General features: G+C 35.4%; 1 protein-coding gene across 3 annotated transcripts in view; it reads left to right on the top strand.

Annotated features, from left to right (window-relative positions):
- Positions 1 to 14,660, top strand: part of CPS1 (carbamoyl-phosphate synthase 1) — a 155,689-nt gene extending 141,029 nt beyond the window's left edge. For all 3 annotated transcript variants that reach the window (XM_064373038.1, XM_021667019.2, XM_021667021.2), the window contains 6 exons: positions 1,453 to 1,527; positions 4,149 to 4,247; positions 10,507 to 10,566; positions 11,321 to 11,433; positions 12,553 to 12,682; positions 13,442 to 14,660. In XM_064373038.1, the coding sequence (XP_064229108.1) occupies positions 1,453 to 1,527; positions 4,149 to 4,247; positions 10,507 to 10,566; positions 11,321 to 11,433; positions 12,553 to 12,682; positions 13,442 to 13,540 (576 nt within the window). In that variant the 3' untranslated portion in view covers positions 13,541 to 14,660. The remainder of the gene's footprint in view (positions 1 to 1,452; positions 1,528 to 4,148; positions 4,248 to 10,506; positions 10,567 to 11,320; positions 11,434 to 12,552; positions 12,683 to 13,441) is intronic.
- Positions 14,661 to 19,485: the final 4,825 nt, after the last annotated feature.

The following is a 19,485-nucleotide window of genomic DNA, read 5'->3' as shown; positions in this document are numbered from 1 at the left end:
GTTGGGAGGAGGCGTGGCATTTTATTCCTGGAGACAGGAAAACAAACATACATTGTTAAATCTTTCAGCGGAAAAATAAAGAGAATTTTTTTTTGAGACTAACAGGTAGTAGGCATTGAAAAATATTTTTTCACTGGAGAGTCTATATATGAATTTTAAGTTCACATTTCTTTATTAATAGTTATAGGAGTATACTTATTTCTTTTAATAAATTGATATATGTATTTTTAACTAAAAATAATATTGATAAATAGATTTGCATTTTTTTTTTTGAGATGGAGTCTCACTCTGTCACCCTGGCTGGAGTGCAGTGCCATGATCTCAGCTCATTGAAACCTCTGCCTCCCAATTTCAAGTGATTCTCCCTCCTCAGTCTCTCAAGTAGCTGGGATTACAGGCACATGCCATTATGCCCAGCTAATTTTTATATTTTTAGTAGAGATGGGGTTTTGCCATGTTGGCCAGGCTGGTCTTGAACTCCTAACTTCAGGTGATCGCCTGCCTCAGCTTCCCAAAGTGCTGGGATTACAGGTAGATATCTATTTTTTTTAATGCACTGTATCTTCTAACTTACTCATTTCCTAGTTATTGTATATAAATCTTATTTTTTTTTTCAAATTACTTATTCATTGTCAATCTTAATAGCCCTAGCGAGGCTAGTGGGTATCCACAGATGGGGAAATAGGGAAGCTGAAGTGCAAAAATAATGCAACTTGACCAAGATGATCCAGTGAAATGACTTCCAAGCTAGAATTCCCATCATAATTTAGACTGGGTGCCAGAATCAATGGAGGAATTGATTAAAATTCCTCCATGTACCAGATAAGTGGACATACAGCAAGAAACAAGAACTTAGTTCATCATGAATTGCATTGGTAAAATAAATGAAATAGAGGCACTCCTATATTCTAGTTCATATGAAAGTTCTGTGCAAAAGTGTTTCCAAGCAGAATGTTTTTCAAAGCTTTTAAGAGGTGTCAACAACAGTTTAATGTCTCAGAAGCCGGCTTACAGACAGCCATTTTTGGCAAGGTGGCTTGTTGCAAGTTCAAATGATCAAAACAAGAAGAGGAATGTTTCCAAAGCCTATCAAAGAGAAAAAAAAGTGTTTGAACTCTGTCTGGAGAGACCAATGCCCAGTGGACTTTGAAATCATTCCAATAAGAATATGCATGGGCCAGATTAGAAACACTGGTCCCGACTGGTCTCAGGGGCCCTATTTACAGAATTAATCTGTGATTATTTAACCTAAGGTTTGGCCAAGAGCTCAAGAAATTCTTGGAATGGAGTGTTAAAGCTATTTTTCAAGTCGGATGCTTGGACCCAAGAGATTTTTTACGTGTCTACCGTAGCCTAAATGAATCCTGTGAGAGATGATTCACTAAATGTATTTATCCTGTCTTATTGTCTACTTTTCCCTCACATAATTTTTCTCCCTGTTTTTTCTGACAGGCTCCCATGTTTTCCTGGCCCCGGTTGAGGGATGCTGACCCCATTCTGAGATGTGAGATGGCTTCCACTGGAGAGGTAACTAGTTAATAATCCATGAGAGTTTTCATTAAATCTACTTTGAAATCTATGGTTTTATGATTTGAATATGGTAAAATAAAGGGAATACAAACTTCTGCTATTAGAGTAAGTCTCAAAGGGCTTACAAATTTTGAATTTAAAAAATATTTTACTTCCATTTGGAATAGGGTCTAAATTCTCATTTATAGTTTGACATGGGAATATAATATACGTGTCTCTAATTTATTTTCACATGAGAACATCTTCCAAGTATTTCTTTCGACATCCAAGTAAATACCTTCTTTGTCTTACTATTTAAAGGTTCTCAGGTCTCTCTGTAACAGCACCTCATCCCCTGCCTTGCTGCCATGAAACTAAATCATTTGATTTTTACTAGTAATGTGGAGAAATACAGCATTCATTATAAAGATCATAGACCTAAACGTGGAATCTTCAGATACATACAAAATTTCAGGACTACATTTAACCTCCTGGGGATTATCTGAAAACTATAATGGGATTGGCCACTGGATGTCCCTCTTCACTTGTGTTGGGGCTATGTCAGCGGAAGGTTTCTTTAAGACTGTGAAATATGTTTCTTGTACAGAGCTGTCAGATTCTAGAAAGTTCTCTCCATGTCAGTGTCAGGACATTTTATGAATCACCTAGCCCTTGACAGACTTACTAGATACAACCTTCAGATTCTCATCAGTGCACATCCGAGTGGCAGTCTCAGACTGTGAGCCATCATTGTTTCCTCCCGGTATTAAGGAAATACTAAAAGGAGAAAATACTTAATTGCAACACAGTATGTGATGTTTTATATGGTTGCCTGGTTACAAGCAAGATCTGTGATGAGAAGCCAAGTGAGACAAGAAGGCAGGCAGTCAGGAATAAATGGCTGTCCTGTTTGTATTTGGAGTCTTTGAAAGGGGACTCTTTGCCTCTTTGTTGCTGCTTTTAATTTAAGGGAAAGAAAACCTTACTTTTTAAATGAGCGTGCTATGTACATTACATCTTCAGTCAGTTTAAGGAGATACTCTTCAGGTTCTTCTTGATCCCATGGTCACTACTACTAGTAATTCTGATTTCAGCTGGCCTAGGGATCAGATCAGAAGAGATCTGTTTTCTCTCATGCTGTTTTCTTTAGCGTGACAAATTTGTTTTCAGTGCTTATGTTCATTCTGCCTCCATACATACATTATTGCAGTTATTGAAATATAAAAAAAGAATGAGAAATTACCTCCCCTTTGTTATATTTGTTTCTCAAGTATAAAGAAAGAGAATTCTTCTTCCATTATTTGAAAGAGTCATATTTCCAATTGTCATAAAGCATAATATTACAAGGTCTGTTTTATTACTGAAATCAGAATTTTAGCTTAGTAAAATCTCAATTATGCTTCGAAGAGAAATTTTCCATGTCCAAATGACTTGTTGTAGGATTAAATAAACCTCTAGCTACTGATATAAGTAAGGGACATTTTATGTTCCTAGTGGTAAAATAGGGATGTTAGTCCTAATCCTTAATGGCACATTTGACTACTTTCTGTGGTTCTGTAGAAAATTGTTAAAACTTCATCTATGTTGTTGCATCTGTGCTTATGATGGGATCGCCCAATTCTTTTCAGTAGAATTTGAGACTCACTAACTTAGCTTGACCTTATTTAAGTTAGTTGCTCAGTACTTAACTGAGCAAAATGTTCACTGTGGAGGGAAAAGCAGCAGCCACATTTACTGGTGGCTTACATATGAACTTTTCTTGCACAGAAAGGGTAATTTGCTTAAAAAATGAATTTAGCCATCAGTGGTATTTACTTTAATGGTGGTTACATACCTGTGCCAAATGATGATATGCATGGCAGAATTGACTCCTATCAGGTTTAAATATACCACTTGTTCTATATTTATATGGGCTATTTGACTTGTAGTTATTTATATTGTAGCACAATTATCCTAAACCTAAATGAAACTTCTATATACTCTAACATTAGTATATATGTTAGTTTGTTTAGAATTGTTTTTCTCCCATATGGCTGTGGGTATTCAGGACTAGTAACAGGATATTTTGGTTCATTTTCTGAAAATGAATTTTTAAAAAAAGGTTCCTTTGAGCTTTTTTCATGGAGTTATTAAATTTCTCAGAAGGCTGTCTCATAACCTCTATGAAATGACTCCAAACCAATTCAGCAGTTATGCATTTCTGTTACTGACCAGTACATTCATGCACGGCTGCATAGTATATAAGACATGTACTTTTATTTAAACAGTATGTCATATTAACATTTGGAAACTTACCACATTATGGATCAGAAGCTGTGATTTGCATCCAAATAACTCACAGTAGAATCCAGTTATGTTGCCCCATTGAGTGTTGTTGGATAGAGAAAGAATTGCGTATTCATTCATTATGCTTAATTAAAAACATAAGATACATCTGCCCTGGCCAGCCTTTTAGTCTCTGGATTCAGATTGCATGGTCTTTGGACAACATTAATAAAATCTACAGAAGGAGTCTATGAGTAAAGTACTTTCCATTTGTGTATGTGTGTGTGTGTGTCAATTTTAATTTTAATTTTTGGTAGGAGTGGTTGACTATTCTTTGCATCCTGTATTTTAATTTTTTATTTATTCCTGAACAGGTGGCTTGCTTTGGTGAAGGTATTCATACAGCCTTCCTAAAGGCAATGCTTTCCACAGGATTTAAGATACCCCAGAAAGGCATCCTGATTGGCATCCAGGTAAGTGGTGTGTGGCTGTGTGCTTGCCCATGGTCATACATGGTGAATGGTGAGGGGCAGGGGAGAATGTTAATTGTGGTATAGAAGAGGGGAGATTTCTTTTACATTTCAGTTTATGGCAACTTACAAGAAGAAGGGGAATTTATTCCCTATTTGCCTCCTTATTTTGCCTTCTGTTCCATCAGCCCAAAAATAAAATACAGACAGAAAGAAAATGTTTCTAGTGAAGGGATATTTGTTCTAAATGGGATCCAGGGTACCTTAAAAAAGGAATCTCTTATTCTTTGGTTTTGTCTTTTCTATATGTTTTACTCTTAGCTCTTCATCCTTAGTTCCTGAACATAGGAATTATGTGAGGTTGGGTCTCATTTCCTCTGTTTCTCTTTATTTTTCTCTGTCTCTTGATTTTCCTCCTTTCCAACTCATCCATGTCTATAGTACCTACTCTTCTGTCTATAATTACCACCTAAACTTACATCCTCAACCATCACATATTTTCAACAAGGTGCTGGATACCTCCACCTGAATATCTCAAATTCAACATTTCTCAAACTGAAGTCATATCTGTTCTCTCCTGACCATCGCTTCTTCCTTCCTTTCATTCATTCGGTCCTTCCCATTTCAAACACTACTAAATGCCATGGATTCAAAGTTGAATACATGGATGTTATCTGATGAAGTTCCTCAACTTAACACTCCAGGTTGAAAGTTTTTGAAGGGTAGTGACTTAACAGGCCTAAGAAAATCAGCTTATTTCATAGTATATTGTGTATTGTGTATATTGTGGAAGTTCTTAGAATATTATTCTTTGGTAAGCCTTCTAGGCCAAAGTAGGGTGAAATGAATATCTTTATGCAATGAAAAAGGCATTATCAATGTATGGATATAAGTGAAATGTAAATCTTAAGGCAAAATGATAGGAAACTTCTATTATTGTTTGGAATGATTATTGCAAGAGTGTACAAACTGTCCTATTTGTAAATTTCCTAAAAAATGTACTAGAGGATTCCCAACTGGTCATTCATTTTTATTTGAGATTAGTAATTCTTGGGTCCTATAAAAAAACAACAAATGGTCTTATATAATATCCCTGCTGTGCTTTTAATAAGCTCAAACTCTGCATGGCTACATAAAAATCAATAAAAATATAATTAGAACAGTACCAGGTATTCTCAAGCCAGTGGGTGATTATTTTAGATTCCATCTCATTAGGGTGTCTTAATATTAGCAAATTAGACTCTGGAGACTATACAGATAGTGGCTTTGGAGAAGTTTCTGCAAAGAGTAACTTGGGATTTTGCTTTATAAAGGTACCAAAAGGATGATGGTGAATAGTTAAAGCAGAGGCTAACAAGATGACTTGCAATTGTGAAACTTAATGGCAGTTTAGAGACAAATCACACCATTTGAGAGACTCATCACATTATAAATGGGTGTTAAGTATTATTAAGTCCCAAGTAGGAGAATATTTGCCCAACTTCCAGTTATGGCTTAAAGTTTAATGTGAGACCTGGGGGCATTCAGAGGAGACCATGCCCTTAAGTCCACATCTTCACATCTAATCATAATAGTGCTAACATTTTAAAATGCCAGTTTAAGAAGGCAGTGATGTATAAAATCGTGCCTTGTTTGGTTCTAGTGCTGCAGGGAAATGTGAAGCAAAAATTAATTTGATCCCTATGAAGTATTTGTGTAATTTTGGCATTAGTGGACAGAATTTTGCTTTGTAGGGGAAAAAAGGGTTTGTTAGGGAAAAAAAATATTTTCTTAAAGCAGTGAGATCTGTCTATTGAAATTCTACCTTTCAATGCTTTCCTTTTTAAAGAAATAATCATTCTAGTAGCTAATAGTAGCTAAATTAGTTGTTGTGAAGAACTTTCTGCACATACATATTTAAAAATATATTAAAAAGTGTTTAAAGAATACTTAATAAAATTACACTTCAGAAAATATTTACAGCCATAGTAAAATTGATCAGCTGATGCATAGTTTCTTCATTACTACGTGTAGCATTTCATTCATGGTGATTTTTAAAAATGTAGTCTGATAAACTGAAAAAGCATGATAGAATATACTAAATAGAGAGTTAATAGCTATAAAACTTACTGAACTACTTCTTAGTTAGAATGGGACCAAATCTAATCTCAACTTTTTACTGCAGCTTCATAACAATTGCAGATAAAGTAATTAGGGTTCCATATTTTAGGATACATTGTACTTTTAAAAAACATTTTATTTAACGTGATCCCACTTGGTCAGAAGAACTCATATAAACACTCTTGGATATATAAAATTAAAACTGAAAATGGCACGAAAAAGAACTGCTAATATATAAATGGGGTTTAGGGATAGTAAATCCAATGGAAGGCATCTAGCTGAGGGTGAGTTATGTTATGAAGTTCCAAGAGAACTTGTTATATGGCAGTCTTCCTAACTTAAATTTCTTTTGTCTTCCCACCCTGCTCCTTCACACATACAGACTCTCTGTTTCTGGGCTTTCAAAGTTAAATCCAATGGGTCAAAGTACCTTGGAAGTTTGAAATATTCGTAACATCAATCCTGTAGCTAGGACTTAGGATAAAAGAATCAAGATGTAGATTTTGTCAACGGATCCTTGTCAATCCATTAAATGCCCTGTGTCTCTACCAAGGCATTTCTAACATAAGAAAGGCATAATACAGGTTTATATGGCAACAAAAATCATCTTCGATTTTTCTGTAATATTTCTAGACACCTTTCTTCACATTAGGATTTATTTTTAGTTGCTGTGAGTAGGCAATCTGCCTTGTTTTGACGTTTTCTGGAAGATTCTTTAACAATAAATGATTTACTCTAGAGTAGATCAAGAGCACTTACTGTTTTTTCCTCTCTGATTGGGCTATTCAGTGATGCTTGTGGAGTGGCAAGCACCAATCTGACGTCTGCACTTCAGCATTGCTCAGAAACACAAAGCAAGCATTTTATTTGAAAAGACAACTCCAAGTGGCATGAATAACCTTTTATCTTTAATACTGAATCATTAGGAAGAACCATAGACTTGTCAATCCAGAGGTCCCCGTAGAATCCACAGGCATCACATAGTATTAACTTGGCTTTCTTTTCTGTAGCGAGGAGTTGGATAAATGTGAAAATGATCATTGGGGGAAATATATATATTTTTCACCTTTAAAGGACTGTCTTCTTTATAAACATTTCCAAGAAAATAAATCAGCTTGTACTTTTCACCTTTAGTAACGAATGGTTTCTTACACAGGTATTTTCAATCAGCTTTTAAATCTGAGGCTACTCAGATGCAAGCTGACAGCTGTAATTTCTTTTTGTAGAGAGGCTGTTTTATGTGTCACAAGTGTTCAATACATGTTTGATAGAAGTTTATAATGTGCCTATGGAAGCCTACACCCAGACCAGAAGGTAGAGTGGTTCCCTGGCTGGGAACTGTCAATACTGTCATGTTGGATATTTATCTTTTCCACCTGGGGGACAACACTGAAACAGCTCCATAATGAGGTTCTGCCTCGTGTCTGCAGGTCTTAGAGGACTTGCTGACTTATTTTTACTTTAAAATGGCAAAGAAAAAAAATTACATTCTAGTACTCCTCCCTTAACATTTTTCATTGTAACTTTAGCCAAGGTTAACACATCTCGACCTCATATTACAAAATGAGTGAATGATGGTCTTCCTATCCCCTATCTCCCCGCTTTCCTGAACTTAAGTATGCATCAAAATCACCCAGAGGGTTTGTGAAACAACAGATTGCTAGGATCCCTTCCCAGAGTTCCTGATTCAATAGATTTGGGATGGGGTTCAAATTTTCATATTTTTAATAAATTCCCAGGTAATGCTGATGCTGCTCTCTCAGGGACCACAATTTGAGAACCACTCTGAGCAATGGTACTTTAGAAACCTGGTTAAAAGTTATGTTAGCACTTATTATTATTAAATATATTGTCAGGGAATTTTTGCTAAGGGAAAGTATAAAAGATTGAGAAAAATTGTGTGCATGATTAATGTATCAATTAGTGAGTATTGGAGATCATTATGCTAAGCCTTCTAATGTGATTTGGTACTTACTGAAGTCTCTTCTGTTTTTAGCAGAAGATCGCAATGTAATGTTCTATATTGGGGGGATTTAATGACATTCAGAAGTTCATTTTTGACATTTCATGTATATTTGTTATATACCAAGGAATCTTAAAACATGAAAAAAAATTTATATGCTATCGAATTTAGGCCCTTGTCTTTTCCAAGGTGAATCAAACTTGAATTGTCTTGTTCTTCTGTCTAACCCATTGTCCTGATGTCACTAAGAGGTATTCTCTAATATTTTACTTGTTTATTTTTTTATGTCTAACCATGAGCTTCTTACATCTGAGTTCATTTCTTCCTGTTTGGTTCTAAGTGGAAATGAAAAGCTACTGTCCTGGGTATGGTTACAATTCACGTTCTGTAAGACAGTCATGAATAACCCCTGAGCCTGCCTCAGCTGAAATTCATCCAGTTGCATTTATCTTTTCTATTTGCCAATAGTTTCCTCTTATAAAACAGCAGTTCTGGGATTGAGAGGGCCAGAATCTAAAAGAATTTTATATTTGAACATAGTCTTTGAGGTCATGTATTAGGATTTAGATCTGTGCTCAGAAAGCCTCTACAAGTAAATATTAAGGGGTGTTATGGGCTAAACATTATCAAAATTGTGCAAGAATCACAAGAGTTTTATTGTCACATTTCTTAGTTTATAACTCTGAAATAAAATCATCTGATTTTTTTCCAGGCATCACTAATATGGTTTATAAACAGATTACAAGACATTTGCTGAAGTAACCAGCTTATGTCATCTGTTTAAAAACTTTTTACAAGGGAAACCAACAAGAATGTTCCTATTTAAAGAAGAATGTATATTTTTAACAGTATATGATTTTAAATACACCAGCTCAGTTACTCAGACTGAGCTGAGTCTGTCAGTCTGTCAGTCAAGGTTAGGGTTTGGTCTTTGGGTAGGTCACCTAGCTTTTTTTCTTTCATCCTGACCACTATCTTGCAAACACTAGCTCTTGGTCACAGGAATTTTGTTCAGAACTAAGGAACTCCTTATGGCAATGGCAGGAATCCAGGGAAGGCAGGGCCTGGACACTAGACAGGTCTACCTGGGGTCCTAGGAAGGACACAGCAATGAACTATAGGAAAGTATCTCAACAGTGAGATGGAGCATTAGGGAAGCCTGTGTGGAAATGAAATGCATATCAATGAGGGGGCAGTCGGTTTGGGTTGTAAGTGTCATTGTGGGTAGAGGACCCCAGGTTTGGAAACTAAGATTCAATGGCAGGAATCTAGTCTTTGGGGTGGCTGAAAAAACAATTATTTTAGTCATATTAATATTTATTGAGAACTAATAGGCAAGTAACTGTGCTGAATTATAATACTAAAACTTAAGTAGTGCTTACTTCTAAATTAGTTTATTGAACACTCATGCTAATGTAAGAACTGTTACTATTCCTGTTTAACACATGAGGAAACTACATCACAGAGTCATTAAGTAAGACATTCAAGGTCACACAGTTGAATAAGGTGTGGAGCCTCAAAAAGTAGAAATACCACTATTGCCATCATTGTTTTAGAAGTGAAGGCCAAAGACATTAACTTTCTGAATCACACACTACTAGTGAATGGTGAAAGCCAGGGTTTAAAATGCAGCTGACTTTAGAGCTCATTCTTTAACTGCAACTTTTTATTGCCTCAGAGTAAATGCAAAATATGAGTTCCAAATGATTGAGTTATTGCAGGGACTTGGGCATGAGCTACTAGGAAAATGACCTAGTTATTGAAGAGTAGTACAAAATTAGAACTCAGAAATAAAAGCAGGTTGAATAGGCTAAACAGCTAGCTTGACTCAGTACTGGCTCCTAACCCACATATCTTTTAAGTCCTCCCTGACCAGGAAAAGGATCCTTGCAGAACTGGGGCGGATCTGAACTTACAAAGACCAAGTGGATTAAACAGAGAATAAAGGGAGTGGGAACAAGGTGAAAAGCAGAGATCAAGATAATGTGGATGGAATTTCATCGATATTGGAGTATAGCTAAGAACTCATACTCAACATAGAAGGATAAAGGGATAAAACTTGTCATCTTTGAATATTAAGCGTCTAGCAACATGTGGCATTGCCTTTTAAGATGTTGTAAGGAAATACCATATTGCGTATGACTACTAAATGAAGAGCATGTATATCTAGAAAGTGAATTTTGTGCAATTCCTTTTTAGCAATCATTCCGGCCAAGATTCCTTGGTGTGGCTGAACAGTTACACAATGAAGGTTTCAAGGTATGTTCATTAGTTTCAAGTTGTTTTCTGTCAGCATGGGATCTGTCCACAAATCAAAATATTGCAGAATATTGGAAAAGAAATAGCCCAAAATATGTCCTTTTAACATGAAAGGCTTAATTAACTTGGTAGTTTCAAAACTTAGAGTAAAATAATTAAGAAGTTGGGTTTTAACTTTTAACAAAATTACTACAAATTCAATAGAAGTTGCCAGCTAAAAACTGAGAAAGTTTAGCTCAAGCACAATTGAGACAAAATTCTGATACATTTCCATATGTTTTTCCTTTTCTGTTTTCATATGAGGTTATAACTTCTAGCTATGACAGTTACAGGCAAAACTTCTTTGTAGTGAATACCTCCACACAAAGCCTGGTTGAGTAAAACAAAATTATTCCCAAGGCTTATCATGGGCCTGTGGCCGTGGAGATTTGTTGACCTGATAACAAGGAATTATCATACATGAATATTTGAGAAATTATTAAATTTCTAGGAAATTATTGAATTATTAAATTCAAATTAAATACATTATTAAAATATAAAAGCAATTAAAATTGAGATTTATTTTTTTTTAAATCACTGCAAATATATAAAAAAATACTTAAAGTGCCATGCCTCTGGACTCTGAGTCCAACTCTCTGTCCATGGCACTATACTACTACTCATGTGCAGCAATTTCTTCTTTATGTTTTACATGTTCCCTAAAAATAAGAAATCACTGTAATATGGGAATTGATTTTTTTCATTTTAAATGCAGCTCTTTGCCACGGAAGCCACATCAGACTGGCTCAATGCCAACAATGTCCCTGCCACCCCAGTGGCGTGGCCATCTCAAGAAGGACAGAATCCCAGCCTCTCTTCCATCAGAAAGTAAGAACTAGGCATACTTTTCTGAAATAATTTAAAGGATTAACTTTGAGAACCAGAATATGAATATTTCACCTTACTCAATTGCAAGTCTTTTAAAACAAATTTTAAAATGGATACATTTGTGGATGATCAAAAAGCTTTACTCTCCATTACTATGGAATATATAATGTCATGTGTACACGGTGAAATGAAACATATTTCAAAATACTTCTTAGTAAAGATGATTTCCCTGATGGAAACAAGTGAGAGCATGAAGAATGTAATGCAGCACTTTATATTTCATGTCAAACTTTATTGTGTTTAGATATGTATATCAAGTATAAGATGACCAGCTGTGTTTCACTAAGGTTGTGCATAATAAATCAGCCAATTTGTTGAGCACTTACTACAAACATTCCTTGACCAGGTTTTTATGCCTTAGACCATATCATCATTAGATTTTGTAAGACATGTTATTTCAGCAGATTGTGTGAATCTTCTGGAATACCATTGAATCAACCCTTAAAGATCTATGTGGCATAATTGCATAGGAGATAATTCTGTGCTATTTTAAGATATTACAGCCCATAGAATGGCTGTGCCATTCTATGCAATATATTATTTGTTACGGTTCTTAAGTAGCCAACATGTAAATTACTATCACTTTAATAAAATAATGACAGTGTGTTCAAACCTTAGCAGGCTTCCAAGGATGTCATAGCTCCTTGTTTGGGGCTGTGTGAAATGACAATTAGCACTAGTTAGGAGGTAATAAAGTTAATGTGGGAGTGGGAGCATGGGGGTGAAAGGACATTCAATGCTGGAGGGATCATCTCTTTTTAAAAAATAATATCTACCAAATAATCAATTCTTAATGAGTGAACAGACGGCATTTTAAAGAGAAAACAAACATCTGTATTCCATTAGACTTGCACCAAAATTCTTTCAAGACTATAATAAAAAATTATAATCCCTATGTAAGTGTAACTTAAACATCTACTTGGCAATAGAGGAGGGTAGATGGCAATCAACTCAGTAGCGCATTGACTTGAATGGCCAAGAGAGCAATTTATGTTAGTATTTTTTAAACTAACTATAAAATAGACATTGTCATCTGTAAGTTTTTGTTTATTTTTCCAGATTGATTAGAGATGGCATCATTGACCTAGTGATTAACCTTCCCAACAACAACACTAAATTTGTCCATGATAATTATGTGATTCGGAGGACAGCTGTGGACAGTGGAATCCCTCTCCTCACTAATTTTCAGGTATAGTCTTCCTTGGATATAGACTGGGTGGGAGTTTTGTTTCTGTGCCTGCCTTAAGAGTGTTAATCAGTAGATGCACATCTCTCTTTCCCCCTCTTCGTAACTTTCAGAATAGAGAGGAATTTTTAATAGAATCTAAAATATAATGATGCTAACATGATAGGTCATGGCCTAAATGGAACCATTGGTGATCAAGGAATTGAGATAATCAAAGGCCATGGATGGCTATGGCTTTCTCTACAATTATCCGTTGAATAAAAAGTGACAGCATGACATGAAATAAAGATACAAACTTTCATTCCATTGCTTCTAAATGAAAGCCACCACATAAAAGCAACAGGTTAATGATAATTGAAGGTCCAGATGTAGCACAAATGCTTGTTCAATTCACAGAAAATGATTGCGTGAGGCATGTTCAGTTTCACTTGGACATGATCCATCAAATTTATCACAGGGAGGAACAGAGTGGAGACTCATTAACTTTCTGCCTATCATATTTATTTTTTATCCTGAGTCAGTTTTAATCTCTTTGGGAGAAGAAATACGGTTATTCACAGTGGCATCTGAGATATAAAAGAAAGTTCCCATGGTGAGGTCTGAGAAACAGGAGAAAGTCTCCATTAAATAAAAAAAATTTATGCTTTTTATCCATATCCCTTTGAAAACTGGGAGCAGACACTTGCGACTTTTCAACGTTGATTCATTAAAAATTCACTTTCATCTCATGTAGGTTGCTGATTCCTACCATTATATTTTCAGGTGACCAAACTTTTTGCTGAAGCTGTGCAGAAATCTCGCAAGGTGGACTCCAAGAGTCTTTTCCACTACAGGCAGTACAGTGCTGGAAAAGCAGCATAGAGATGAAGACACCCCTGCCCCATTCTTAAATCAACCTGAGCCACATGTTATCCAAAGGAACTGATTCACAACTTTGTTTCCCAGAGATGAATATTGATACCTAAACTTTATTTCAGTTTACTTCGTCATGCCTTAATATCCTGTGTCTTTTGCAATTAAGTTGTCAGTCACTTCTTCAAAACCTTACAGACCTTCCTAAGTTACTTACTCTTCATGAGATTTCATCCATTTACTAATACCTTATTTTTGGTGGACTAGGCTTGCCTAAGCACTTAGTTGCAGCTTTTTGTATTTTATGGTGCTGATTAATAGTGATCAAGGTAGGAAAAGTTGCTGTTCTGTCTTCTCAATTCTTTCTATACTTTAAGATACTCTATTTTTAAAACAGTATCTGCAAACTCAGGACGCTTTAACAGGGCAGAATACTCTAAAAACTTGATAAAATGAAATATAGATTTAATTTATGAACCCCTCCATCATGATGTTTGTGTATTGCTTCTTTTTTGATCCTCATTCTCACCCATTTGGCTAATCCAGGAATATTATCCCTTCCCGTTATATTGAAGTTGAGAAATGTGACAGAGGTATTTAGAGTATGGATTTCTTTTTTTTCTTTTTCTTTCTTTTTTTTGAGACGGAGTCTCACTCTGTTGCCAGGCTGGGGTGCAGTGGCGCAATCTCGGCTCACTGCTACCTCTGCCTCCTGGGTTTGAAGCAATTCTCCTGCTGAAGTATGGATTTCTTTAAAGAACACTGGTTTGCAGTTTTATTTTCTGGACTACATCAGCAGATGATAGACAGTGTTAATGTAGATTCATTGTTGTTATCATTGAATTTTAACTTGGGCCAAGTGAAATATTCAGGTTTTTGCCATTCACACTCTCCCCACTTTTGGAATAACTTGGAAGTCAGGTTCATTCCCTTGAAATGATGGATTCTGTTGAACTATGGGGTCCCACACAGCACTACGAATTCCACCCACTGTAAAGGCAAGGACACCATTCCTTCTACATGTAAGAAAAGTATTTTCTGAAGGGCAGACTTTGTTACTTTTAAATGTTTTCTGTTATTACGAGTGCTCTAGTTGTGAACTTTTAAATAAAATACTATTAAGGTATAATGCAGTTGTATCCGTGCATTTATTTATCTTACATTGATGTACAAAGATCAGTTTACTTCTATGATAAAACAGGGTTTTGGGCACAATTGCATTGCTTATTTATGTTTTCTATACAGACCCATATAGGGTATGAGAAAATTTACATTACAAATACTGAAGTTTCAGTTACATTTTTTACTTTTTTCTCGTCCCTCCCTTGCTTTTAAGTCTCCTTATAACATTAATTAAGTGGTTATATGGCTATAAACCACCTTTGATCTGGATCCTTTCTAATGGACAACTACATACGGATTAAAGATTACCACAGATATATAATAAACTTTCAAACAAACGTCTTGCATAACTCAGAAAAGTAACTTGATCAGAGGCTGACTGGCATTGTCTGATGGAAATGGTACCCATGAGCCCATTGATGCCATATCCCCAATTTACCACTGAAACTATGGCTTTGTGAAGGTCCTAAGATAGTTAAACTGTAACAGCTTTTATTTCTTCCTTCTTACCTCATAGTCAATTGATTACCACTTTGTATAGCTGTATATGAATGCTTTAAATATTCATCTTTTCTTTTCTCCTCCTTGTTCTTCCCTGTGGTCAAGACTTTCATTACTTCTTCCCTGTAATCTTATAATTGTGTGATCCCTGATCACTTTGATTCATTCACCTGAAAATATTTAATGAGTTTCTTCAATTTTTCATGTATGTAGAAAACATCACAGTCTCTCCTACTCCTAGCTTGTTTCTGTTATCTATCACCAGCAGCACCACCACCACCACCATAATAATTAACATTATGGAGTCCATACTGTTTGTCAGGCATCTGTAAGTACTTTACATGAGTTAACCTAGTGAATCTACAAAATATCCCTATGAATAGGTGCTGTTAACTCCATATCATAAATAAGAAAACTTAGGCATACTGAAGTTAATAACATGCTCAAGGTCATATGAAATGCAGTCTTTTTTGTCTTACTTTTTTGTATCATATTCTGGTGAAGGTAGACGTGTAAAAAGAAGTCATTTCTCACAGTGAAGAAAATACTTATTTGCCTGCAGAGATCAGGGAAGGGTATTTTAAGGAAATGGCTTCATGTATTGTCTGAATAATGTCTTGTAGTTTCCAGGAAGACTAGAAGGTAAGGACATTTAAGAAAATTACAAGGACGTTGTTATGACTGGAGCTCAGGATATGTGTGGAGGGAAAGAGCCAGCAGCAGAAGTTGAGACTGGACTCCTCATTATGCAGGTAGAAATTTTAAAACTTTTAATTTGGAAATAATTTTGGATTTAAATTTCAAAAGTGAAAAAAAAAATCCCCAGATTCACCTATTGGTAATATTTTACTTCATTTGCTTTATTCTATCTCTATCAAGCATCTATTTCTCTGTCTAAACTCACATATTCACAGAGGAAGATAAAAATTACATGTTGACTAGAAATGAGCAGGCTGTTAGTGACCACTTTAGATATATAACTCAACGTTTAAAATAAACAATTTTTTGCTGAAACTATCAAAAACTCAATTAGTTACTTTTTGTATTGTGAGAATTTAATAAAGGGTCCTAATTTTTATATTAATGTAAGCCAGCTATTTGTAAGATATGGTAAAATTTGAATAATAATTAAACATTGTATCTATATAAATCCTAAGTTTTTTGTTGATAAAAGGCCTTTGGAAAACCAGAAGACCAGATACACCCCATGGTGCTAAAAATAGAATTATGTTACTTTTTGGTTTGGTTGTCTATTTTCCAACATTTCAAATTTTAGAAAGACTTAAATACAAATAAATAACACATTTAAGACCTTTGGTGGAGGAGAGAAATGCAAGAAACTAGAAACATTTGTGTTCAGATTTGGCAAGGCTTTGTCCTTTTGGAACATATTTATTCTTTCATATAAACATGTTAACACATTTCTAAATGTCCAAATCTGTTATATATCACAAGTTCAGACAACACAGGGTCTGTGTCTGTAGAGCTGAATAGCAAATCGAAGTAGCTTTTTCCTTACTGAGAATTTAATCATGCAAGAAGGATGGGCTTTACTGAAGAGGGAGAAAAGGAGCTCAGCCAGCTTGTGAAATGAAGAAGAATAAAGAATGATCCATTTACAGATTTAGGATTTTATAGCTTTGGAAAGGTAAGTATAATATTTTAACCGTACTTCTGTCAAACTTTCCTCTTAAACAGAATTCCTACTGGAAACTTTTAAAAACAACTGTAACTGTCATTTATATCAACAGCTGCAGGTACTTGAACCTCAGCTTCCAGAGTGTCCACAGCCTCTTGAACAATGAACGTGGAAATTATCAGAGAAACAAACCATGGCCGAATGCAGTTAAGTGCTCTGTAATTACACGCCAGTGTCGCCATTTGGCTGCTGGTATAGCCTCCTGTGGGCACAGGTGCCATAAATGCTCACACACACCCAATCAAATCCACAAAGACCTTTCATTACATATCATTTGAGACCCCTTAACTTAAAGACTAGCTCAACTATAGTTCTTTCTCTTTGTTCTTACATATAAAAATTCTACTTTTCCTAATATTACTGTGCTACTTCATGAGAAGCTGTTACAATTGGCGAGTGTGAAGGTAATGTGGTAGGAGGAAGAATGTCTTTCCTCCCTGAGTGGCTCCCTGTGCTTTGTGAAAAATTGGTAATAATCATCCCTATTTCTTTTCTTGTGCATAATGTAGGGTACAAGGGTTCCAGAAAGAGAATTTAAGTACCTACAGCTGTTGAGATCAATGCAGCTATGGAAAAAAAAGACTCAGCAAGTCAAAATTAGCACCATTTGTATATGCTTCTTGTTGCTTAAAGATCATTTTTGAGTCTTTACAACTTCCATTTTATAAAGGACTTACATCCACAAAGAAAACCATTGATGGTTGACCAAAACAAACAAACAAAATACGTTTTGCCGGCAGGAGTAAAGGTCTACTTTCTCCCGAAAAGACCAGCCTACCTAATTATTTTGTTAAAGTGTTCCCTATTAGAATCACACACACCACAGTGAGGAGCTTTTGTTCAGAAGAATCAACACCAGCAGCCTCACAAAAAAGTGGGAAAGATGTGTGTGTCCCCAAATGATCATTTCACACACAAAGCTCAGTATTGTTGGGCAGCCATAGTGAAGACAGACAAAATATGAACAACATTTAGAAAGGAGTGAGAATTCAACAAGTTCAAAATGTGTTATTAAAGGACATAAATCACTTGAAAATGTGTTTTACTAATAAACGATACATTCTAATATCCAGGGCTCAAACAGATGTTCTCCTTTCTGAAATGTAAAGGCATTCAATAATCTCTTTAGCGATCTTTTTTCTCTCTGCCTATGCAAGGCCTCAAAAGTTGAAATATGGCAGGATTATGGAGCTTTTGTTATGAAAAGAATATCCTAAGTGTTTTCCATAACTCTTTAGTTATTTCCTCATAGAATACTGCAAATGAAATGATATGGAATAATCTAATTAGACTGTAACATTGACTGAACTCCCCATTCAAGAGGAACTACGTATGGATTCTTTTTAAAAAATGTTTTCTAATTAAACTGAGGATATAAGATTATAGTATTTTCCAGGTTTGATACACTTCCTTTCCCACTCATAATTAAAATATACAGGGAGCTGGAGGGAAAAAATAGTGTTGTTGTAGTTAAAAAGTGAGTAGGAGTTTGTAGAAATTTTAATAACCATGAGGCATAAGCATTTGATGTGAATTAAGCTCGCATTTTATTCATTGGATTGGAATAAGATAAGGTAACATGGAGTTAACTTTCTCAACATTGAGGAAGCCTCCAGGGCGAAAAATTATTTGTGCCAAATTTATCATTACATGCCTTATAATCCTGAGCAAAGTCTTGCTTGTTTCAGAGGTACCTCGCTAACTCTAGCGCCCTGGTTCTGTTGAAATCTGTGGATCTGTGGAGCCCCAGGGAGTTCTTAATGCAAATGTATGGTACTTGGCAGACTGACTCCTCCTGTATGGTCCCTGGCTTATTTACCTTATTGGGTTTTCCTATGCTAACCTTTGGAAGGCTGATATTCCCAGGAATAAAAGAGATGCAAAGGTTCTTTGGTTGTTGTACTCATTGGACCAATGTTGATGCAATGAGGTTGATTTTAATCAACGATGGTTTTCTTTGGTCCATTAAGGTTGTCACTATAAATAATTCCACATCATTTCAGCATCTCTTCTCGTCAACCTAACACTTAGAGCCAATTGTGAGTCTCTGGTACATAATTCAAATCTATGGAAGGTTAAGGACATATTTATTTTATTGACTGTTGTGTTCCCAGAGCTTAAATAGAGTTGATGTCCAAAACTATTGAATCTGCAAAATTTTGATACTAAAAAATGATTGTGGGGAGATGTGTTTGGTCCTCTCTTTTAGTTCCAAGTTTTTATCTCCTCTCTTGGCTGCAGGGATCTCAGACCACAGTTTATATTAAGCCTTCAGGCTCAGCCTTGCTCTTTAGGTACTCAAGAAACCGGCATAGTTTATGTGCCCTCATGAAGGAAACATTGATAAACATTAGGTCCAAATATTTAATCTATTTGATACAATGAATAGATCTGTTATCTTCAATCTTAGTTATTAAATTCCAGCCGTTTAATGAAAGCTTGTATATATCTCCATGCCCATAGTATTAAATATGTACTTATAGATCTCTCAAAATATATTCATACTTTCACTTATTCTTTCTCCATTATGGTTTGCTCATGGCCACCTACTGTTCCTTTTACTTCTTTTTAATTTCATGTTACAGAATATTTCATACAGTATATTCATTTAAATCTATATTCTGATAGAAAA

Source organism: Aotus nancymaae, unplaced genomic scaffold, assembly GCF_030222135.1.
Source record: "Aotus nancymaae isolate 86718 unplaced genomic scaffold, 86718_ANA_hifiasm-v0.15.2.pri h1tg000008l, whole genome shotgun sequence".
NCBI classification, from domain to species: domain Eukaryota; kingdom Metazoa; phylum Chordata; class Mammalia; order Primates; family Aotidae; genus Aotus; species Aotus nancymaae.
Note: the sequence above shows the minus strand (reverse complement) of the source record. Positions and strands in the feature narration are given on the sequence as shown.